A 25,184-nucleotide genomic window follows, 5' to 3' on the forward strand; every position below is an offset into this window, starting at 1 on the left:
GGGGTCACCCTCCCAGTACCCAGCATTCTGAGTCCCTGTAGGCGGTGTGGGAGGGAGAGGAAGGCAGAGGCCCCTGGCACAGACCTCGTGCTTGGGTCCATCCTCCCGGGGTGACGGAGCCCACTGCATGCACACCTCGGGCCAGGACATGGGTGGAACCTGGCCACGCTGACCAGGGTGCCCTCATAGAGTGCGACGCAGATGTGGGGGTGGGGCGGGGGGCGTGGGGCCTGCAGGCAGGGTCAGCTCTCCCGAGCAGCTGCATCCTGGGAGCTGGGACTCCCAGGAGTCAGAGTACAGGCAGCCCCTGACTTGAATTCTCGACAGTACGGTGCTGCAAGAGCAGTCCACGTTCAGTGGAAACCAGGCTTCAGGTGTGGAGTTTTGCTCTCTCTCCCAGCAATAAACGAAGCTGGCCTTCGAGGCTGTTATAAAGGGGCATTTTTGCTGAGGGACAAAGCTGGGGTATATTTTACTTGGAAAGAGCTTGATTCGTAACTTCAGAAAATCTAGTCCCATGTTCAACAATACCACTGCGTAAACGTGAGGGCTGCCTGTGTCTTGGAACACACACACGGTGTGACTTTCAGGGTCATAGCCACAGCTTGTTAGTATCTGCCAGCTCCCCGCTCCCTGCAGGACATTGTATTAAGGGCAGGGACTTTTATCTGCATTGTTCGAGGGTGTCTAATAACTGGTGGCTGGAATGAGTGAATGAATAGTTCTGTGTGTCGTCTGTCCCTGGGTGTACAGTCTTTCTATAGGGTCTCAGGGGTCAGCCAGACCTGGCCTGTTGCTGGGTCTGATTGGGGCAATTTTTGTTTCCTCATCCATAGGATGCAATGTGAATAGGAAAGCTTCCTGCAATTGTCAGGACGCTCCAAGTTCTATAATTTAGGAGCCTCAGTTTCCTCATCTATAAAATGGGGATAATGGAGTGGGCTACTTCATGTGATTTTTGGGAGGTTTCAACAGGCTACTCACGAGGAGTACCTAGGGCAATGCCTGGGACACAGAAGACAATAAGTAGGAAGTTTAAATTATTCATAACCTACAGAAGCAAGGATGGGGCCTTTCCAGAGCCCCTCCCAGCAGCCAAGGGGGGCTGCTGCTCCTACGTGCAGGGCGCTGGTGAGGCAGTGAAGTGTGCAATTGGCCAGCCAGCACCTGGGCCCCAGAACAGAGGCTGGTCTGGGTCTCCTGCAGCATTTGCTTGACCCACTGGGGAAGAGGAGGCAGTGGAACCCGAACTTTTCCTCCATACACGAGGCCAGGGGTGCCTCCTTGAAGGGCTGGTAGAGTGGGCCGTCTCTGGGCCACCGTCCCACCTGCCAGCATCATCTAACCACGACTGCCGTGACCTTGACAGTCTCACATCGAGACACGAAGCCAATGGCTGCTGCAGAACTGCCCAGGAGCTCAAGTCCCGCAAGCTCCCAGCCCCAGTAGCCCCCTCCCTCCCAGGCCCTTCCCTGCCCCTTGCCTGTCCACATCCTCCTCGCCCCTCACTACTGCCTCCTCCAGGAAGCTACCTTGATAAGGCAGACCTACCATCTTTCCCTGCACTCCCCTGGTCATCTGCAGTGCCTGCCTAGGCTCCCGCTGGTTGTGATTCAGCAAAGGCCAGTCCTTATCTCCTTGTCTGTGCCCCCTTCCTACCCCATGGGGGGGGCCCTTCCTGGGGGGCTGGGCTGTGTCAGGTGCCCCCAGGAGAGGCACAGGAGGGCTGGAGGATGAGGAGAAACTCACTTGGGAGAGACGAGAGAGAGGCCGTCCTGAACACACCAAGCCACTCTCCCCTATGGTTCCATGGTTCAGGTGGTGCCGGGCTCAAGCCAGGCACAAGGGCGCTGCGCGGGGAGGAATCCATCCAGTGGACTCTTTGGGACTTTTTACCCCGCGACGTTTCACAACGGGGCTCTGAGCGGGTAGGTCTTGAGAGCACCATTTTACAAATATGGACAGGTGTGAGTTTAGAAAGTTCTAGTTACCTGCCTAAGGAGAAAGCTGACTCCCTGCGTCAGTTTCCCGAGGCCCAATCCCCAGGTTTTTTTTGTGCGGACCTCCATATCGTTGAGAAGAGAAGCCCCGCTTTTCCCTAATGACCTCTGAGCCTCCGTCTGGGGCCCACCCAGACCTCCTTAGCAATCAGGCACAGAGGAGGAGTCTGGCCACCATTCTGGGAGCTCAGTGAAGTCCGAGCTCTCTGTCCTGTGGGGTGTTTGTGACATGGGCCTGTTCCAGCCTCGTGATCAGGACGCCTGGGGGCAGTTAGACAGCCAGGGTGCCGCCCACACAGCACCCAGACCCCACTGCTGGTGCCGTCCCCAGGGGTGCAACCCAAGGGCATCCTGGCCCTTTCTGCTGCCCTAACAGAACACCAGGACTAACTTGTAAAGGGTAATTTACAAAGGACAGAAGTTCACTTTACTTACAGTTCTGCAGGCCGCCAGTTCAAGGGCAGAGCAGTGGGGGTCTGGCAGAGGTGGATGGATGAGCTAGTGCGCGCAGCAGCGGAAGCTGCGTGGGCCAGGCTGCACGGGCCAGGCACGCTTTCTAATGAGCCCCTCCTGTGCTCCCCACCACCGAGAGACAAGCAGCCATCCTGTGAACAAGCCAATCAACTCTTAAAGGCCCCACCTCTGAGCACTACCACCTGGCAAACAGATTTCCATGTCCGTTTCGGAGGGGACAAGCCAGGTTCAAACCATGGCAAAAGATCACAGCATGTGCTGGGTAATTTTTGAAAAAAAATTTTTTTTTGTATTGAAGTACAACTCTTATTGAGAAAAGTGCAGAGATGGTACAGGTAAAGTTTGCTTGCCACAGGTGCACCCGCTTGTTTCCAGCCCCGGGCTCGGAAAGCAAAGCTCAACAAGAACCCATCCCAGAAGCCCTTAGCGCCTGTCCTTGTCACCACCTCTCCTCGCCACAGGGTCACCGCGAGCCTGGTTCCTAGTGGCTGAGACGGTTTGCTTTACACACGGCATAATGGAACCAGGGCACGCCATTCGGTCTGGCGTCTTTCAGCGACCGGGCGCTTGCGACTCAGCTGCAATTGTCAATCCCCGTGCCCCCAGCTGGATGGCGATTCCTTGTGCGAGGCCCACACTTCGTGCACCCATCCCCGGGTCAGCAGACTCGCCTGATGAGTCAAGAGTGCACCGACGTTTTTCCAAGAACACAGTTCATTGCTCAGACGAGACCCAGTGAAGGTTCTAATTGTTCCATATCTTATGTCTGCTTCCTGGTTTAGTCATTCGGGAAGGTGTGAAGATTTACACTCGCCTGTCTCTGACGACCAGGGAAGTCGATGGCTCCCTGGGGTTTTATGCCCTGTGTTTTAAAATGCAGAGACTTGTCTTCAAGTATCTTTGTCCGTCTACGTATGTCTCAGCCACTGCTGTTGTCACATTTCTAACAGCCTTTTGCTAATTAAAAATCCTGTTTTCCTTGACAAAATCATTTTCTAGCATCCTGTATGCTAATAATAAAACTTTCAGGTGTCCTGGGAGGTAGAGGAGAACTGTAGCCCTTGAAGCTTTTATTTATTTATTTACTTACTTACTTACTTACTTACTTACAGAGTCCTGGGGCCAGCGCAGACCCATCGCCCCACACCCATAGCATTTGTTCTGAGTCTACAGGGAGAGCATTCAAGCCTCCCTTAGCCAAGTTTCAGGTGTTCTTAACCAGTCTCCATGTGCACGACAAACCTCTAGCACCTCTCTCTGCCTCTAGCTGAAATGCTGCCTCTCCATCACCAGCACCCCGTTGCCTCTCTCAAGCCCCAAAGCCCCTGGGCCACCAGCACTCTATGCCCTGCTTTTCGGAGTGGGCGTTTCTCATGAATTGTATTTAAATTCGTGATCAGACTACCTGGTGCGAAACTTGCTTGTCCTCAGAGGTGCCCTCACCGGGAATCAGCTGGCTGAAATCTCAGAAGCTACAGGACCACAGCACCTTCGTCCTCGGGTGAGTGGGAGACCACGGCTACACCTCCGGGTAGGAAGGTGGTGTGCTGAGTCGGGGGTTTCTGGAATGCTCCATGGAAGCCTGTGGCTGGCTGATGAAGAAGTGATTTTGTGGACTGACAGCATGACAAGTTAAGCTGTTCTCTCACTTTAGGATGACTGACAGCAAAGCTGCAGTCATTTCTATAACTCTTAGGGGACAGGGAGTCTGGGCCAGTTGACACTTCGGGGGCACTTTGGAGTTTCAAACGTTCTTGAACAATCTGACATGGAGAAAGAAGAGGAGGAGCCTGGAGGAGCCAAGGTCATAAGGGTGGACTGGCAGGAAGGGAACCCGGAGAGTGGGCTGAGCAGGGCACCCTACCAGCCAGCCTGCCAGGGGCTCCCAGCCTCTGCATCGTCCTGGACCCCAAAGGCCTGAGCAACAGGCCGGGAACTGAGTCCCAAGGAGCCTTGAGTGACCCTAGTGGCAAGGAGGTCCTGCATTTGCTCCTTTGGAAAGACAAAATGGCAGGTGCAAGGTTTTCTGCTTTCTCACCTATCTCCCAGGACTCCAAGTGGCGAGGGTGGTTTCCCTCTCTGCCAAGGCAGCAGGGCCATGACTGCACAGGGCTCCTTCATCCCCCTTGGACTGGCAGCCCCAGAGGCACAGAGCCCAGGCAGGCGTGGGCAAGGGGAGGATGCCAAAAGGGCTGGGTGCAGCTTTGCGCCTCTTCTGAGGAGGAAGCTGAACCCACATCCAGGTTTGGGAATTTGGGACTCCGTAGCATGGCAGAGGCAAAAAGGCTTCACGAGTGCCCTTTGCCACGCATGAGGGAGGTCACAACCCCTACTGGGACTGAGGAGATTCAACATCATTGTATTTATTAGGTTCTGAAACAATACACATTCACATCCTTTTGAATACAGTACATTTGGCACAATAATGTTTACAATGAAATAACACTAATGAATGGCAAGATATTAAAATTACATCCAGAAAGGAATAAAATGTACAAATAAAGCATCACAATACAAAAAAAATCCCTAAAACTGAATACATTTTATATTTAGCCAGAATTATTTTGCACATAATTTAAAAAGAGGTAATTTTTTTAGCCTTTTTTTTTTTTTAAAGCAAGACTGTATTGTGTTTTTCACCTTTGGAGGGAAAATTAGGTTTCCACTTCACAAAGTCCATAATAAGAGAACACAGGAGAACAGCTATCCTTCATATTTTTTTGGCATTTTTTTGCACTCAACTTTTTTTTTTTTTTTTTTTTTACTAGAGAGAGGGAGAGAACAAGAGAGAGAAGTGGTGGGAAGAGTAGAAGGAAATAGAAACTTAACATTGTGTCTGCTTCCAAACCCTTATTGAAAATGGAAAAATGAAAACATCCAAGGAGCACACAAGCCTTTTTCTGCAGATTCGGGTTGGAGTGGATTCTGCCCATGCGAGAACATCGGCAGAAGCATCCCAGCCAGCCGGGCTGGGGCTGCTAGCGGGGAGCCGGGCTGCCTGGCTGTCCGGAGCTGCCAGGTGGAATGTATTATTTGACTTCCCAGCAAAGAATGCCAGTTGTCCTGTAGGAAGGATCCAACCTCCCCACCCCCCACTGCCATGCAAACACCACCAAGCCCTTGGATAAGGCCCTTTGGCATTGCAGTTAGAGCCTGCTTGGTTGTCCAAAGTTCATAATGGTGCAGGAAGCAGAAGAGAGAGCGAGCGAGCGAGCAGTAGTTATGCATGAGTATGATGGGCAGTATTGTCATGTCTTCCTAAAAAATGAGATGATGCCACCGAGAAGATGTTTCTGTGCTTGTACTCAACTCCGGAAGAAAGTCTCTCCCCAGGACGTCAAGTTACCGAAGATAAATTAAATTAATCTAAAAGTTCTTCGTCACTTCACTGGTATGCCAAACACATGAGCTGACATAGCATATTTAATAGTTGCAATTATCGTAAGAACAGATAATAATTACACCTGAGTTTTTTAAAAATAAAAACAAACGAGAACTGAATGTCATCACCAGGAACAAAGGCTATGACCAGCCGGATGCAAATACGGACGCAAACTCTCTGTGGGCTCGAGATAGTCACTGTCCAAGCCGTGAAATCCCATCAACAGCATTCCTTTCTCTCTGTCATCTCTAACTGGGCACGACAGAGCACAGGAGAGCTATATGTAAGATTTGATATAGCTTACTCTATGTGTACATTTTTCAAAAGAAACCAAACTGAAATAAACAGTACAGATGACTCCCTCCCCCCCAAAGGAACATACTTATCTCTCGGTAACTTGAACCAATACAGAGTATTGCACCTGAACATTCCTATAGTTATTCTTTCATACACTAAAGTTTTATAATATGCCTGAACATGCAGCAGTTGATACTTCTATAGTCAATGAATTAATTCCACAGGCCTTGCAGCAAACACTATATACAAAAATCTCAAATGTACAAAAGGCAAAAAGCTTCATTCGTGCCACTTTGCCACTCACAAGTATATATATTTAGGGAGCGCTGGGAGACCCACGTGCAACAGGTGGAATGGATTCCATTCCCCGCTAAACCAGCTCAGTAAAACAGGTGACCCAATGACCTCCAGGAAACATACTCCCAGAGCCATGGAGAACCTTTGGAAATCAAGAATGCAACACCATTCGCAAGGCTATAGGAGGTAATGCCACATCCAGGAAATGGTGTCCACATGCGTCACCACCGCGTGTCACCCAGAAACAAAACTACGAGTCCATCTTGCCACATGGTCAGTTTTTACTCCAGTTGCTCTTTGGGCTCCTGATATCCTGTGCAAGACTCCTGTTGAGTCTCATCCTGCCTGTTCCAAAAGCAGGTATTTCATATTTGTCTTTACATGTTGAATGCTTGAAAACCACAACACAGTAGTACTACCATTTTGTAGAAGAGCGCAAAAAAGAACACACTGCTGCAGAAAACAAGTCGCGTTGATGCTGTGAACAGAGGATGAATCTGGAAAGAGAACTCGGGAGGTGAGCTTGGCAAGACCCCCAGGGTGCGGCCATGGCTGCGGTGGCCTTGGTGTTCAGGTAGAACTGTCGTCATGAGGACCACGACTTGTTTCCTTTCCTCACAATTCCTAAGACCATCACGTGCCACTGGAGCACTGCTGGCATGAACCTTGGACACATGGTTTCTCATTGTATATTAGCCCTTTAATATCTACCTGTTAATATCTGATATTCACATTGGAATTGACATCTTTCGGCCAATTAGAAAGCAAACTTGATAATATGCATGTCAAATGTTAACAGAGTTCACAATCAAATTTCTTTTTTTCCACGAGACACAGACTTACAAGACTTTGGCATGCTCCGAAGCAGAAACCAAAGCAAGAGACGAGTAGCCATTCCAGAGCAAACCAACACAGCTAGCCGGCCCGTGTGTCTCCCCACCTCCCTTCGCCACAGGGATGCCCAGAGGGTGCCCAGTCTCATGCGGGAGACGCACCAGCCTCTCGTCCTGGGCAGAAGGAAGGGATGGCAAGCCAGGCACAGGAAGGATGACAGGCGAGAGGTGGCGGGGACTCTATGTCGCATGGCAGAGCCAGAGTCGTCTTGTTTGCTTTCTTCTTCTTCTTTGTGGTCAAAGAACGGAAGTTGCTTTTTACCACCAGGAGCCCCCAAGGTGCGGCCCCAGGCTTGGCAACAGTCGCACGCGGCAGTGTGCACGGCCAAGTGCTGACCCACTGTGAGTAGGCATGGCTGCAGAGACAAGTGCCAAGAGTTCCTTCTGGTCACCAGGTGGACAGGGAGGGGTGGCCGGGGAAGGGAATGCAATAAATAGAGAGTGGACACGGGGCCGGGACTCCAGGGAGGAGAAGCAGTTTGAGACCTTCCAAGCCTCTGGAACACAGGGATCTTCTGGGGGCTTCTTCCTGCAGCACAGCAAACTCCAGCTGGGGTGGCCCTCAGGGCATCAGGTCTTCCCCGAAGTAGGAGAAGCCTTTGAATTCTTCCTGGTTGATCTGCTTCACGATGGCTTCGTCCACCAGCGTGAGGACCGGCTCTTCCCGCGTGAAGTCTTGGTCAAAGTTGTTGACGTCTCTTTTGGTTTTCTGTGGGAGGAAAAGAGAAAAGGCTGAGTGGTGGCTGGTCTCCAACCTGAGGCCCACCCATGGGGAGTGGGCCTCATGCCCACGTGGGCCTCTAGCTACTGGGAGCAGACACGGGGCTGTTCCAATGAGGCAACGATGGATGGCCCCAGGCCCGGGAGGTGACAGAGGAGAAGAGGAAGAATGAGTCAAGGTGAGAAGGAAGTAGGGGTGAGGGGGTAATGGAGAAGCAGGGAAGTGGGAATCCCATAGACTCACGTGAGTGTGTCTGTGTGCGTACGTACATATGTACGTAGGCATGTATGCATCTGGGCAGAGTGGGATGCAACACTCCCATCTCAGACCCTTCTAGCACCTGCCAGATGTTCTGGCTCCTTCAAGTCTTCCCGCCCTGTGACCCAGGGACAAGCTTGAATCACCCTTCTGCAAAGCCCCGAGAGACAGAATCCCCTAATGCTGCCACGCCTGCTCCCCTGACCCCCTCTCTATGAGCAGGAGGATGGGCCCAGGGGCTGGGTTGCTTCCCGGGATGCTTCCTTCTATCCCCACCTGCTCTCACCGTCAGCTCTAGTTTGGGATCCGGTGTTTTGTTTTGTTTTGATTCTAGTATTACCCTCAACACACTGACTTGCCACAAGGTGCTTCTGCTTTTGTCTTGGCTGAGAGCTTCCTAAAGGCAGGGACCTTGTCTTATTCAACCTTGGCTTCCAGCAGACCCCCTTTCCCTTAGCATCTATGGCATGAAGCCAGAAGATACATTGCTGACTATGCAGCTCAGAAGGACCCTTACCCAGTGGGAAATTCAAGTCCTCCAAGCACAGCTGTGCCATGGTTTTATGTCTACATCTCTGGGAGGGCAATGGATTGCCTATTTCATAGAACTGGTTTAACAGGGAATGGAATCCATTCCACCTGTTGCACATGCATTTCCCAGAGCTCCCTAAATATATAAACTAAACACAAATACTTCTGTGCTAGCAGGATTGTGGTGAAGGGCAGCAGTCAACCAAACCACAAATGAAACCTGGTTTTCTAGAGAAAAGTTGGGAAGTGTAAATAATGCCATTTGCCATTAAGAGCATGCAATTATGTTGGGGAGCTGAGTTTTCCCATCCAGAATACATTTCATTGGGTAGGAAACATTCTATGGAGGAGTCAGGGCTTGGGCTAAGATGTGAAGAATGGGTTCCCATCGTGTTGGAAGAGGTGGGAGGAAGGTACCTTGGCAGGAGGAAAGCTGGGACATGGCCAGTGGCAAGAACACAAAAGACAGATGGCTCCGTAAGACAATGGATTTGCCAAGGTGCTCGGGGCAGAGCCAGGTGAGGATGCCGGGCGGTAAGGCTGCAGTCCTGTGGCAGAGGCCCCCTCTCCGCTCCCAGGACACAGCGCAGGGCTGGAAGATGGCACACTCAGGCCCTGATGAACTGGGATTGCCCAGGACTTGTGACCAGGAGGTCGGCACAAACTGTAGGGAAAGATGCGCGTTACTGTCTGTAGGGGGATCTAATAGATGCTACACTCCGTGGAAACCAGAAAAGATGTGAATAACTAGTCCACGCAAAGGATGGTTTTGAGACAAAGCTGTAACTGCATCCTGCTCTCAGGATTTGCCAGGCACCCTGGCAACCACAAGTTCTACGTAAGGACACCTGGCTCCCTTTGTTTAGGCGTGCCTTCCTCAAACTTGGCATAACTGATTTTCTCTTGAAAAGTTCATGAACACCTCTGCTGACCACAGAATTCTGAAGAACACGGTGTGTGAAGAAGCTGGTTTATGGTTTACAAAGCGTCTCCATGCTCATTCGAAGCTCATCGGGTCCTTGGAACAGGCAGGTGTGATGATCCTGGTTTTACAGGGGAGGAAATTATGGCTCAGAGAGGTCTGACGCTGGGGCGCACAGCCACCTGAGCAGGAAAGAGCAGGGCCGAACTCAAAGCGGCTCTCAGTGTGGTGCTTCCCACGGTGTGGGGGGCCCTAGAGAAGGGGAGACACCTGGCTCTACTGGGCGGCTGAAGGAAAAAGGCAGCAAGGCCTGCCACGCGTGGCAGGAAAGGCCGTGGGTCAAGAAGCCAGCAGTACCGTGGGCTGGGGGAGCAGGGCAGAGGGGCCAGTTTTCATGTGGCTTCTGACTGACGGTGCGGAGCAGGCATGAGTTCAACTCCCCCATCTCTCAGCACCGTGAGTCCTGCGGGGCGTCTTCTCCCTGGGCTGGAACTGCTTAGTTCAGTAGATCTCAGAGAGCTTGGAAGGGGCACAGAAGGGCGATCCAGAAAACCCAAAGCACTTCCCGAAAGATGACCCGAGGCGGGAGGACATGGCTATCGGTCCTTCTGCAGTGTGAACACGCCAGAGGAAAAGGGAGGCTGCGCAGAGAGGGACTTCAGAGAGGAACAACAAAGACGTCCCCAGACTGAGTGACGCACAGGGGAGGGTGGTGCCTCGGGAAAGGGTGTGGTGACCCCTGCTCAAGATCTCTATCACAGGAGGGAGGGATTAGCTGACTGGAGAGGTTCAAGGCACCCTCCAAAGGGAGGGGAGGAGGGGGGTGTTGGCAACAACTTGGGGAGCACTGGGGATCCTCCCAGGAGGCAGCCAGGGGCCCTCCGTCCCAGGGACTGCTGCACAAGGGCCCGGAGGGGCCCAGAGGTGGCAGCAGCACCAAGAAGAGAGCAAAGGGATGGGGGGAGGAGAACCTTACAGGTGACTTCACTAACGATGGGCCATGCCCAGGTCCACGGCGTTCCCAGGGGCAGGATGGCGTCTTTCCCAGCATCCTCTCTGCCAGTCACTACTGAGGAGCAGCACGTATGCAAAGAGCCTCGGACAATGCATCGCTTCTCCCTGTGTACTTACTGGTCTGTGCTTCACCTATCGGTCATCTGAGTCACGGGAACTGCCTTCATTTCCTGAGGTCAACTCAGCACAGGGATGGAGCCAGATGCTGTGAGGATGCGATGTCTGCATTTCACAACCCGCTCCTGTGTACCCAGGAGCCAGGCTCAGGCCAGACAGCTGCAGATGGTATCCCCAGAGGGCTTCGAGCTCAGCTCCAGTTTTCTCAGGGGTCCCAGACTCCTCCGTGGCATTCTAGAAATCTCTAGCCATGCCTCACCCACCCCCTGGCACAATTTCACCTCCACCCCGGGAAAAGGGTGTGGGAACGCCTCTTCTGGGGATGCTTTAAGTGCAGTTACCCCTTTCCAGTTCCAACAATCCGCATCCCTACTATGTGCAACACCGGATTATTCACCACAGAGGCTCTGGGTAGCCCCGCCCCCTAATCAAGGCGCGTAGGCACCCAGCATCCTCAAATGCGGAGAAGACGCGAGCGTCTATCCTTACGCATTGACCTTATTCTTTGACAAGCAGCTTCCTCCTTCCCAGAGCAGGTTCGGGCAGGCAGGCTGTCGGGGAGACTGTTTCTCCCAGGCCTCAGTCATCCCACATTGCTCCCCATGGGCCCGAACGCCAGACTTCCAGTGCGCATGCTCAGCCTGATCGGGCCACTCTGCTCCAGGGAGGAGCCTGCCAGCTCTCTCCTCCGCCATGAAGCCTTTCCCACAACCTTTGGCCTACATTTAGGGCAGGCCGCCGAAGCAGGAGAAAAGTCGCTGTTGAACTCTTACCCTAGTACTGTCCCTTCCTGGTTATGGGACACTGTGAGGTCAACCTCTTTGAGCCTTTTCCTTTCTATCTGTACAATGGGGGTGATGACTGCGGTCCCATAGGCTGCCATGAGGACTAAATGAGGCGCCAGCTGTTAGGTGCCTCGCTGTATACTCTGACACACAGTTGGCACCCAAGAAATAAGAGTTCTTTCCCCGCCTCTGAATCTCAGCACCTGCGTGGCACGGGCACGCGTCAGGGATGGCTTGGCTGAGTTACCCAGCATGGTCCATGCGGCCTATGGTGTGGAGTGGGGCCTGCCCCGAGCCTCCCAGTGATGGAGAATTTCTGCTCGCTGCTCACTGCTCTTGGCATGAAGCCTCGAGTCCTCGCCCTCACGTATTTCTCAGGCCCTTCGGGCTCTTGCCCCTGCCGACTTCCCAGTCTCATCTGCCAGATGGGGCTGAGCCACGTGGCTTTCCACGTTCTCCGGCTTCCTCTCGCCTTCCAAGCCTTTGCCCGGCAAAGCCACCGCACCTCTCCCCCTCCTTCGCTGTTGCTGCGTTCACTCCCTTTCCCCATCTTGGTGTAGAGACTTCTGCAAGAAGCCCTCCCTGCCCCTCTGAGACGGATGAGAGCAAGGCCTCTTGTGAGTGGCTCCTAACTCTGATCACAGCATTTATCACATGGAACGCTTCTTATAACTCGCCTCTGTACCCCTTGCAGGCAGGGACGTGCTAGGTAATCAGTAGACACCTGCTAGGTGCAATGAATGAGCACCCCTTTCTTGCTGCTACTGTATCGAGAGGCAGCGAAGTGACCTGGACTCGGGGCCAGTGGCCGCTGTCCTGCCAGAGGGGATTTTTTTTTCCTCTGGGAAGAGGAGGTGGGAGGGCAGGGAGGAGAGACTGAGGTCTGAGTCATGAAGGGCCTGGAGCGAGACAGCCCGGCCCATCACAAAGCCCTGGGGGCCTGCAAAACAGGCCTAATTAATGGGCTGTCTTCTCCCAGCACTTGGGGCACGAAGGTTCTCTAACTGCTGGTACAAGATGGAAACAGCCGAGGTTTGGGAAAATTCCATGGAGATGGATGCACTGAGGGACTCGGTGGGTCTGACCCTGATCCCTGTGGTTGGTGTTGGGGGAAAACTGCATCCCGGCTCCCTTTGGCATCTCTCCAGAAACAAGGTCCTGGACTTGAGACCTGGACTGGTGCTGGGGAGGAGGGCGTGCTCCTGGGGTCTTCAAGGGTGTAGGGGGAGGCAGAGCTTGCACAGGTCTGTGAGACTGTTTCAGAGAAGCAAAGCCTGCCTTCTACGCTGCACAGGGCCGTGTAGGGACCCCAGCAGGGCGATAGGCTGGCTTCCTGTCTGGCTACTGCAATTCTCTCCCAGCCTTCCCTGTGCCCAAGTCATAAACAGAAGCTCTCGGAGGAGCCAGTGACTTCTGTCTGTCCTTATCTGATTACCAGGAGATCAACAGATGACTTTGTTCTCAAGCGCCCAGAAAACTCCCTGATCTTACAGGCTGAGGCACAGGGCTGCCTTTCATGTGGCCGCCTTGCGCACCCCTGCCCTCCGCTTGGCGCGACACAGAAGCATAGGTAGCGCAGGGGCCCCAAGCCAGGGTCCTCTGCCTCCTGGATGTGGCCAGATCTGGGCAGACACGCCGCCTCTCCATGCCCTCCAGAAAAACCAGCTGCTCCTGGGGTCCCGCCCCAGGCTCCAACCCCCTCTTACGTCTTCCCTGATGCCAACCTCATCTGGCCTCACCCTTCTTCCCGCTCCAGGGATGCTGCCTGCACCCTAATTTGGCCTCTTCTTTTAGTTTGTGTCAGATTCCACTCACTAAGCCCTGAAGACATCTACTGTGTATACAGCACACAGTGTGCATACGCTTGAAGTTAATTTTATTCATGCTAGCAGTCAAACCCCAAGTCCTTCCTAGCTTTAAAACAGTAATACTCTCCCTTAAGTCAGACTTTTCTCCCTCTAATAACACTCTAAAGAAAAAGCAAGAGTTTATCTGGATCTTTCTGTGCATGCATATGCCCCTCCCCTCATTACATCCGTACATTCTAAGTCACAGAGCATATGTGTGTATATACACGCCGATGTGTGCACCCCTGGTGCCCTGCCTGGCAAAAATGAGGGCTGGAACAGAATGTCAAGTTAAGTTAGAAATTTCTCCAAACCCACTCCTTCGTCCCTCCTCACCCTTCATGCTCTTCTTAGCTGAGGACTATTTGTACTTTTGGATTTCCTTTCTAGAAAGCAGGGCAGAACATGTAGTGTTTGCCTGGCACTGGCTGCCCATGGAACTTTTCGCAGGCCCCATCTTGCCATGAGCCCTTGGTGATGACCTTTTACTTTTCAACTACCTCCTTCCTGGAAGGTGGTGGTCAGAGCGGACTGCTCAGTTCAACTCTGGGGCGTGCACAATGCCAAGTGCAGGGGCAGTACACTCTACCTGCTGGGAACTCGAACAGCTTGCTGTCTAATATAGTATCAGTGTTTTATTTCTTCAATAGCTGTGGTAATAAAACACCAGTAGTCTCCTAGTGGTAGCCATTTGCTTTAACCCTGTTACCTGTTGAATTATGCATCTCAAACAAGGTATGTGAAGTCCTTACCCCCAGTTCCTCAGAATGGGACCTTATTTGGAGACAAGGTCTTTGCAGGTGTCATCAAATAAAGATAAGGTCGCTAAGGTGGCCCTGATCCAGTGAGACTGTGTCCCTACCACGAGGGGAACTTGGACACGGAGACAGGAACACAGAGGGAAGGCCATGTGACAACACAGATGGCCACGAGCCAAGGAATGTCTGGAGCTTCCAGAAGCTGCGGGAGACAAGGAAGGTCCTTCTGTTACAGGGTTCAGAGGGAGCAGGGCCTGCCAGCACCGAGTTCAGACTTCCGGCCTCCAGAACTGAAAGACAACACACTTCTGAGGTTCTAAGCCACCCCGGTGTGGTCCTTGGCTATTGCAGTCCTAGGAAACTAACAGAAACCCACTCTCTTCTTTCTGGAATTGATTTTCTAAATCCAAATGTGACTCTTTGCACTTAACCCTGATTTCTTCTTATTTTGGGATGTATTTCTAGCCTGTTGAGAGCACCATAAATGATTCTATAACTTACCTCTCAGAATCTAGGAAATGGGAGCAACAAATACACTGAGCTTCTGGAAATTTCTAAGAGCAAATGGGTAAAGCCCAAGTAAACTCCAAACCACCGTGCAAGAGTCATTGGAACACTGTCACCCAACTCTTGCATCCTTCAACCTTGGTTTAATGGGCATACTTCCAATCTCTGCATGAAGACAAGCATAAGATACTGATTCAGGACACCTCTGATCTGTCCTCTATAAACAGCTGACAGCAAGTCCCACTTTTTGGGATATGGCTGTTAAATCCCTTAAGGATCAACCAGTCATGGTCACTCTTTATTATCTTCAAGAGGATAATGGAGGTACAAATGCCTGCTGCACTCATCTGCTAGAAATAAAATTAATTGGTGGCAAGGGAGCACCATTTTCTCCCTGAATGTCCAAAAACTCTGCGTAAAAATGTCTGGAAAGCTGTTTTAGCAGTAACCACCTCAAAGCACCTCAAGTCCATGTTTTCTCTATTTCTACATCCTGGGAGACTATTTGCCTGTCTCCTCTCACTGCAATAGGCAAGGCTGGTTCTTCAATACCCGAGATACAGTTGCCCTGGGCCAGCGCTCAACTTCTGGAGCACGCTGGAAGCTCCAGGGGAGACTCACATGCCCCCCATGCTGGTCCACCCAGAGGCTGATTAACTGTTCCGAGATGTGCCCTGGGCATGAGATCCGAGGCTCCCAAGGCACACTGTATGAAATGTAATTCATTAATTATTCTTGGGCTTCAGGTCCCTCTTACTGGTTTCTGCCCTCATCCTTGTACTTTTAAGATATTTTTCTTTGAGGCAAAGTTGGCGATGGAATAACAGCCTTGCTTTTTGTCTCTGATGAGCACTGTGGTTCTCAATGCTGGCCATGTACCCAAAGTGCAGCTACACAGACACCTGGGCTTCGCCCAGGCTTCAGGAGCTGGCCCCTCCAGGGGGCTGGGGCGCAGGCCTCTGTTTTTTGTCATGGTCCATGAACGGTTCCGACTGCAGCCTGGCTGAGTTTTTATAAAGGATCAGGAAGTCTCTTTATTTCTCCTTTTGCTTTTCAGTCTTAAAAGGAGCTTTTTTGTTTTGTCCGAAAGCCTGTTTGGGAGCCTAAGGTTGTTCTGTATTCTGCCTCAAGTTCACGCTCTGTCTAGGCACCGCTTCTCAGGTTCCTGCCTTCCTTCCCGTCCACATCGATCTTTCTAAAATCTGGGCATTGAGAGCTCACTGGCCCATCACGCTGGTTTCTCTGTCTGAGAGGCAGAGAGCTTGGCGGCTGGCCTCCATGCTCTGTAGCCTGACTGCCTGGATTGCGCTCGTTTTTCCAGTTTCTGCTTCTTGTGGCCTTGGGCAAATTATGTGACCTTTTTGTGCCCTCCTCCCCTTTCTCATCCATAAAATGGGGACGTGAGTCAGCTGCCCCAGATGTCTGTAAGGAGGGAGAAAGGAAATGGCTCGTCCGAGCAGGGAAAGCGGTGGACGGCACCGAGGAAATGAGAGCCACGAGCATTTCTCCTTCCTCGGTGCACGGGGCTGCTTCAGGCAGTGCAGGGACAAGGTGAACTGAGAGGCAGGCTTATTTAGGTGCCCAAACCCTTAGGAATCCCTGTATGGCTTTTTCACAGTGCACGTAACCTCCGAACTTTGTAGAGACCCCTTTGTCCTTCACAACTGCTGGTATACAACAGACAGCACTGTCTTTGGGACGAGTCAGGGGAGACCTCTCCAAGTGGTCTTAGTGCCCAGGGAAATCGCCAGTGCCTGCGGTGGCCCATCGTGTGCTTTCGTCTGCGCCACAGCTGGGATGGAAACTAACCAGCTTTCACGCAAAGCCGAGAGCCAAACGCAGGGCCCACCCCAAGAACGTTCCCGAGCCCTTTTGGCCTTGCTTTCTCTTCATGTTCACTGACTTTGCCTTACAGTATGTAGTTTATACATCTTGGTGGGCCATCTTTAAGCCTTCTGGAATGAGGCAAGATATGAAAAACAAGAAAGGGAAAAAATGGATTTTATTTTTAGTACTGCTGGCTATGATGTCCTATTTCCGTTTCTCTGTAATGAGGGATGCGTGTGCTGCATGTATGTGTGGCTTTGTGTGTTATATGTGTCTTGGATGAATGTGCAGCTATGTGTGTGGTTATGTGGGTCTGTGTCATGTATGTGTGTTGCATGTATGTGTGGATGTGTGTGTTATATGTGTCTTGGATGAATGTGCAGCTATGTGTGTGGTTATGTGGGTCTGTGTCATGTATGTGTGTTGCATGTATGTGTGGATGTGTGTGTTGTATGTGTCTTGGATGGATGAGCGGCTATGTGTGTGGTTATGTGGGTCTGTGTCATGTATGTGTGTTGCATGTATGTGTGGATGTGTGTTGTGTGTGTTGTATGTGTCTTGGATGGATGTGCGGCTATGTGTGTGGTTATGTGGGTCTGTATGTGTCATGTATATGTGTTGCATGTATGTGTGGGTGTGTGTGTTGTATGTTGTATGTGTCTTGGATGGATGTGCGGCTATGTGTATGGTTATGTTGTGTGTGTGTGTTGCATGTATGTGTGGCTGAGCATGTTGTGTGTATTTGGCTATGTGTGGTGTACGTGTACATTGTGTGTCCCTCATGCTGTGTCTATGTGTGTTGTGTGTCTCTGTGTGCTGTGTCTGTGAATGCGTGTGTACAAAGTCGCACAGTGCTGGAGCCTGGAGGTACCAGGAGCGGTGGCACCAGACAAGCTGGGGTATGCACCTCACCAGCCCTGGCTGCCTGTCAGGGACACAGACCCAGGGCTCCTTTGTCTTCTGAATTGCCAAGAAATGCCCCAATCTGCATTTTCACATTCAAGCTCCTGATTTTTAAAATGGCACCAAGGAATTCAGGGTTTTTGTCTGTCTGTTTTCTGTTTTTGATAAAAGGTCTCCTGGCTGAACAGGCTGCACAAGCCCTTAGCTTGTGACCTCTGCTCTAGTTAGTGGAGTGACTTCCACCGTCTAGGAGATGTTTTCCCAGTACTGAGGATTTGCTTCCGGGCAGCAAGAAATGCCCCTCCCCCCATCGGAGGATCTCCTTTCCAGAGTCCCGGGGGGTGGGGTGGGGAGTGGTACACCTTTCTGTGGCAGTCTGTACACATCCATTTTTAAAATGGACCAAATCCCCTCAGAGCGCCGGGCACTCTGAGTAACTGAGCACAGGTGAACGCTGTGGGCTCAGCTGTTGATGGAAGCTACCTCTTCTTTTCCCCTTGTTAGTGTTTGCAAAACTATGCAGATCTCGATTGTCACAATTCCCTCTGAAGAGCTACTCTGGAGAAAGCAAAGAGCCCCAGTTTCCAGCTAGGAGCTGACACCAACCTCCTCCATGCCTGGCCAATGTTCTCATCCGAGGGAGTGGCCTGCTGGGCTCTGTCTGTGGACACAGCCCTCAGGGCTCTCCAGCAGGGAAAGGGCAGCCATCTCTGGTATAAGGAAGTGGCTTCCGAATTTCCAGCACCACAGGGCAAGGTTTGTCTGGAAGCCTGCACATAGGATGGATGGAGTGAATCCATCCATGCATCCTATGGGTCTACCATTTTAAGTCAGAGTAAAGAATTTTTTTTTTATTTTTATTTTTTATTTTTTTTTGGACAGGCAGAGTGGACAGTGAGAGAGAGAGAGACAGAGAGAAAGGTCTTCCTTTGCCGTTGGTTCACCCTCCAATGGCCGCCGCGGCCAGCGCGCTGCGGCCGGCGCACCGCGCTGATCCGGTGGCAGGAGCCAGGAGCCAGGTGCTTTTCCTGGTCTCCCATGGGGTGCAGGGCCCAAGCACCTGGGCCATCCTCCACTGCACTCCCTGGCCACAGCAGAGAGCTGGCCTGGAAGAGGGGCAACCGGGACAGAATCCGGCGCCCCGACCGGGACTAGAACCTGGTGTGCCGGCGCCGCTAGGCGGAGGATTAGCCTAGTGAGCCGCGGCGCCGGCCCCAGAGTAAAGAATTTAAGGCAAGCCATCTCTACCTGGGTTCTTACTCCTAGAGCCAGGGCTGGCAAGTTTTTCTGTGCAAGGCCAGATAGTAAACATCTCAGGCTTTCTAAGACACGAGCTCTCTGTCATAACCACTGCACTCCACCTTTGAAGCCGAAAAGCAGCATGGGTCATATGTAAATGAACGGCTGTGGCTGTGTTCCAATAAAACTTTACTATGTACGGACACTGACACACCAGCCTTTTGCCTGATTGTTATGTGTTGTGAAATATTCTGCTTCAGCCGTTTACAAACAAAGCCAACGCCATTCTTACTTCATGGACTGAATGAAAAGCAGGCAGTGGGCTGCATTGGGCCCACAGGACACAGTCAGTCACCCCTGGTGCTAGATCATGGTCTTCAGGGCTCACAAATGGAGTGGGGCGTGCTGTGGGTGAGGGCACACTGGAGTCTGCCTGGAGAGCGAGCTTACTGTGCCAGTTCTCAAAGCAGGCGGCGAGTCCACAGCCACACCGAGAACCACTCGCTTGACTGGATCCCCGCCACACAGCCTTTCTCTGTGGTACGGCGGCTCTGTCTGAGGAGTCCACACACGACAAAGCCCTGCCACGTCCCTGTTTGCTGAAGTCACCCAGACCACAGGGGTCCCCAGCACAGGACATCTGACCTGGCCTCGGTGATGACGGGGTGCTCCGCTGGGGGAAGGCTCAAGTGTCTCATAGAAAACCAGGGAAAAGTCCCCGGATGCAGGCTGCACTTCTTAGATCTTTGTAGGGAAGGAGACATTGCTGGGCACTTCTTGGGTTGGGCTTCTACCCCCTTCCTCACACCCTCCCGGGCCAGCCCCACCCCCAGGCCTGCCCAAATACATACACAGGCACACTTCTGGCTCTGACCTTGAGAAATTAAACACGAGGGGCCTTCCCAAAGTCTGTGAAAAAGGAAAAAGAAAATCCGTTTCCTTTCTCCCCCAGACATGCTAGCAGTCCACGCAGGGTTTTCTCACAATACACATTCCCATGGACTTTTTGAAGACTCCCCCCACATAAATGATAAATTCCAGCTCTGAGTCATGTCGGGCCACGTGATCCTGGATGCGTCTGCATCGTGTGTGCCAGCCACACTGAGGCTGCTCGGTCTGCAGTTTATAGGGGACCTGGAGGTGTCTCCAAGGGCCTTGAGTCTTGGCTCTCCCGGGAGGTGGGCAGCCCCAGCATGTCCAGCTCAGCCCAGTGGTACCAGCACCCAGTTGACCAAATGGAGCTCCTGGTGTCCCCAGGGGCCAGCAGAGAGCACCAGCCTTTGCCTCTGCAGGCACCCCTCCCCCAAGTGCAGAAGTGAGAGTAAGGGCGGCTTCCTTTCCCTCTCCAATGCTGCAGATGAGCCTGGAAACCATTCTTGAGGTCTGTACCCTGCAGGCCAGCCTCTCCTGCACCTTAACCTGTACTTCTCCTTCATGGCACTCCTTGCCACTGGGGCTAAACGATGGCTCAGGCAATGTCCTTGCCAGCGCAGTGGGCTCCGGGTGGGCACCTGCTTTGTGTTTGCAGCCAGCACAGTGCGTGGGGCAGCCTCGGGTTCCTTGCAGGAAAAACAATGACGCTCACAGAGGGAGGCTTGGCCAGGGGCTGGCCTAGCAGCATAGGTGTCTGATTTATGTGACCATAACAGCTAACAGGGAAGCAGGTGCCACCGCTTGTGAAGATGGGACAGTGGCTGAGAAGCTAAGCAGCTTGCTCAAAGTGCACCCCGGCCACCCAGCCAGGGAGAGTCAGGACCTGGATTCCATCTGGCCTGGAGGCAGGTGTCCTGGGTGAGTTCTGCCTCCTACCATGGACTCTGGGAGGTGGGGAGGCCATCTGCGCTGAGCTCAGCACAGGCTGCCAGGGCAGTGTTTTCTGCCAGGGGCGGCGATGCTGTTCCAAACTCATCCTCACAGTATACCCCATCCCCACCAAGGCTTCCGGGGCCCTTGCTAGACATCAGGGGTGAAGTGGGACACAGCCCACCGAGCAAGAGGGAGAAACACATTTTACATATGACCTACTGCATACTGCTTATCCAACCCGCACCAAGAGAGCCAGCAAGCTGCACTTCACTATTTGTGATGCGTTCTGTGTTGTCTTCCATCCAGTGTATTCCATTCCATTCTATCTTTGCCTTAATTTTTTTTTTTTTTTGGCTGTACCCAGTTCACTAAATCAATTTGACAATTTACTAAATATGAGACCCTAGAGTGGGGTCAAGGGGCCCCAAGGGGTGCTGGCACTGAACACGCTGTAGAAAGTACTGTGTGTTGTTGTCCAAGAATCAAAAGCCTTGGGAGGAGACAGTATGCTGCCTGCCGCGGCTTGGCTGAGGTCTGAGCTCGCCAAGCTGGGCTCTGCAGCAGGCTGGGCCCACACAGCAGGACTTGCAGTGGCAGGAGGCAAGCCTGGAGATGCATCAGGAGCCCATGGCTGCTGCTGGAAGCAGGAGGGCCAAAGGTGGCAAACCCAGCCATGCCCTGCTTCTAACCATGTAACCCTTTTCATTTATCATCTGCTTTGCAAAGCTGGGTCACTGTTGCCAGCTCTTGGGTGTCAAGAGCCATTCCATTTTCAGTGCCTGGAGAAGAAACTCTCAAATCTGGTCCACTCCCAACCCTTTTTCTGAAAATGTTCTAGATAGAGATGGGTTTTTTCTTGCCAGGGATTTACTTCTGTGCTGCCTGCTGGCTTTGAAACAGGACCTGTAAACATTCTAACAGGTGCCATAGGTGCCCCACTAATCAGTGTGAGGTCACCCCCCTCCCCCACCACTCAACAAGTGTGGGATTCCAAATGTGGGCTCTCATCACCCTACATCCTCAGGCATATGCAAGTACTGGAATCAACCTTAGGCCATAAAAGATGAGAATTCACAGATACATCTGGGAACAAAAAGTCTTTTGGAAAAATACTGTAGACCCCCAGAACTCATTAATTCACTCCACCAAGACAGACTAAGTATTTGCTCTGTGCCAGGAATTGCTAATTGCTGGGGATACACCTGTGAACAAAGCAGATCAAAGTCCCTCCCTTGATAGATTAACCACACATTGTGGGCGGGCGGATGGACACATGGGGATTCGCTCAGCGCTTCTCTCTGCTGGTGAGCATGTTTCAAAGTTTCCATGATACAAGGCAAAAATACAAGTCCCAGATCTCCAAAGCATGATACTGTGTGAAGGACGCCAGGCACAAAGGAGCACACGGCATGTGGCTCCACTTACAAGACACTGCAAAAGATGAGCCCAACCCGCAGTGACAGAAAGCAGACCTGGGCTGCGGGGGGTGGGGCTGAGGGCACCAGGGAACTTTCATGAAGGATGAGGCATTCTATGTATTCTTCGTGCTGGTGGACACATGGGATAGACATTAATAATTAGCTCCCCCATGGGACCAGCACTGTGGCACAATAGTTAAAGCCCTGGCCTGAAGTGCCAGCATCCCATATGGGCGCTGGTTCTAGTCCCGGCTGCTCCTCTTCTGATCCAGCTCTCTGTTATGGTCACGGAAAGCAATAGAAGGCGGCCCAAGTCCTTGGGCCCTTGCACCCATGTGGGAGACCTTGAAGAAGATGCTGACTCCTGGCTTCGGATCGGCGCAGCTCTGGCCGTTGCAGCCATCTGGGGAGTGAACCTGCATTTGGAAGACCTCTCTGTCTCTACCTCTCTCTGTAACTCTTTCAAATAAATAAAATAAATATTAAAAAAAAATTAGCTCCCCCAAATGCCTGTTTACTCTCCAAATGCCTGCAGCAGCTAGGACTTGACCGAATCAAAGCCAGGAACCAGGAACTCCATCTGGGTCTCCCATGTGGGTGGCAGGGACCCAACAACTTGCATCATCACCTACTGTCCCCAAGGGAGTGCATTAGTAGGAAGCTGGAATTGAATGGGGCCTGGGACTTGAACCTAGGCATTCTGATGGGAGATGCAGGTGTCCCAAGCAGCAACTCACCCACTGGGCCAAACACTCACCCTTTGCACACTTGTAAAATATACTAAAATGGACTTTGACATCTCTGTCTACAGAGATGTTATTGAAATAAAGTTGATTTTAAAGCCCCACAGTCCCTGTCCTCACAGAGCAGCAGGGGCAGGAAGAAATCTTAGGGATTTCTTAAACCCCTTATAGGAAGGAAGCAGAGAGCCCTGATGACTTGCTTAGCATCTCAGAGAAACCAACAGTGGGGACCAAAGCCCTGCTCTGCCCCGTGTTTCCCCCTGCCTGTGGCACAGAGCGAGTGCAGAATTCGTCTCCTATTTTGGAGCAGGTGTATCCGGTCTCCTTGGGTAGAACACCTCCACGCTGGGTACCTGAGTGCCTGCAGCCCAAGTCTGCCAGGCCTCCCCAGGAAGCCTGCAAAAGCCTGGCATGGCCAAAGCCTCTGGCTCACGCCCCAGACCAAAGTCTGGTTTATTTTCTAATTTATCTCTCTCTGTTGAGAGGCCCTGCTCCGGAGGGCTGATTTCCCAGCTCCCTGCTTAAGGCAGACAGGTCTATTTCCTGTTTGTCCAGCCTTTCTCCATCCCTAGCTGGAGCACTCCACCGACAGCCAACCTCCACTCCCTCAGAAGGGCCCAGAGAGGAGCAGCCAGGAAAGCCCACAGTGGAGTCCGGAGTGGCTGGCAGGCACGAGGCCACGCCTTCTCACTCTGAAGAGGCTGAGGTTGACTGGGAAGCTTATCAAACCTTCAAAAATCTAATTTGCATTTGAGAGATCCTAGAAGTCTAGAATAAGGTTTGAATGTTAAGTTCAGGCCAATCCAGTTCAGTCACCAACCTCCCATCCTCTGCAGTACAAACAGCAGGAAGGAAACAGGGCACGGATGGCCTCACGTGCAAAACTGGGTTCCCCAGAGCTTCTCTCCTCTGCAACAGATGCCCCCCTGGAGACCGAGGGCCCTGTGCTTGGAGGCTGACGTGGGCGGGGGAACCCCGAGAGGATGCATAATGTCCCCAGATGCACAGACTCCTCAAATGGAGATATAGGCGAGAGGACTGTGCCTCTCCATGGGAAGGGTTGAGGATCTTCCAGCTTTTATGCTGATGCTCACGACCCTGCCTCTGACCGCTGTCCCTCCACTCCTGGCTGCAGGATAGACAGCCCTGCCCAGGACTCAAACTCTTTCCCAGGGTGGAAGGGGGCAAAAAATGAAGTGCTGGCAAGTGCAGCAGGTCGCAGGGCTGTTCCTGCAGTCAGAATTCTGATGGCAAAATCTCTAGAGCAAGTTACAGATGTGCCACTGAGCCCGTTTAGCTGGGAGCTACCTTGGCACCTGCTAGGTGAAATGAAGTCGCGGCGTTGGTGACTTGCACGTTGTCGGACAGGGCCCCAGCAAAAATGTTACCAAGAAGGAGGCAGGAAAAGGAAAAATGGAGAGCAAGTTTGCAGAATAAAAGGGGGCACCATGGTGATAGTTGGGGCACTGTCCCAAGCGGCAACAAGGCTATCACCCCCTAGGTACTGTCCCAGCTCAGACCAGTGGCTGTGCAAGAATTAGGTGCCAGCAGGTTCCCACACACTTCTGAATTGTGTTCTTCTGCCCTGTGGTTGTTGCCACCTGACTGGATGAGCCCAGCCCCAGGGCCAAACTGGTGCCCCCAGCACCTCTGCACAGGGGTGCCACCCAGCCTGGCCTCTGGTCCTCCTCACCGGCAGCATCAACAGCAACTTGAATGCTCATGGGATGTCACACACTGAGCTCATCAATCCACATAGTCCTGTTTGCGGACCCCTCACAGCAACATTGACCCTAGATAGTTATTATCCTCATTCCATGGATCAGCAGACTGAGGCTCAGAGAGATGACTCTCCCCAGATCACACTGTCCAAATCGGCACATGATTCTAAAGCTCAGGGTCTGACCCTCACACACCTCCTACGCTAAAGAGCATCTTGGAGTCTTGAGATAAGAGGAAGAGGGGTTTACCAGGCTGGGGTGTGGGTGGTGAATGGAGAGAGAGGAACCAAGATGTACTGAGGGCCTATGGTGCACAAAGTATCTCAGGTTTGTCATCCAGTCCTGTTTGTACATCTATGGGACAAGCGTCCTTGGCCCCATTTTACTGCTCTGACCTCAAGGAGGCCAAGTCCAGGAGTGAGGTTGGGGGCAATGGGTCTCGGGATCACGTGACTAGCCCTGTAATAGCAAGTGCCACCCAACCTAGTCTCTGTGCGGTCCAAGCCAATACTTCGCCCACTGTGCTACGCCAACCCCCAGGCCAGCTACCAGAAACACGTTTTCCTACACCTTCCAGTCCTGGCTCTGCAAGGGATCCTGTAGCCCCTCGGATGTTGCGGGTGCTCACTGTGGTGAGGACAGTCTAGGGCAGGTCCTCACGGAGGGGTCCTCACCTGCCCCCCAACCCCCAGGATGGAGGCTGCGGATGGCATCTGGCAGTCCC

The 25,184-nt window shown here is 52.4% G+C and overlaps 1 protein-coding gene across 3 annotated transcripts in view; it reads right to left on the reverse strand.

Annotated features, from left to right (window-relative positions):
* Positions 1–4,821: 4,821 nt before the first annotated feature.
* Positions 4,822–25,184, reverse strand: part of PRKCE (protein kinase C epsilon) — a 505,242-nt gene continuing 484,879 nt past the window's right edge. For 2 of the 3 annotated variants that reach the window (XM_089324376.1, XM_089324379.1), the window contains exon 15: positions 4,822–8,052. In XM_089324376.1, the coding sequence (XP_089180502.1) occupies positions 7,906–8,052 (147 nt within the window). In that variant the 3' untranslated portion in view covers positions 4,822–7,905. 3 annotated transcript variants of the gene reach the window in all.

Source organism: Oryctolagus cuniculus, chromosome 2 (assembly GCF_051225735.1).
Source record: "Oryctolagus cuniculus isolate XC-2025 breed Fujian yellow rabbit chromosome 2, ASM5122573v1, whole genome shotgun sequence".
Taxonomy (NCBI): Eukaryota; Metazoa; Chordata; class Mammalia; order Lagomorpha; family Leporidae; genus Oryctolagus; species Oryctolagus cuniculus.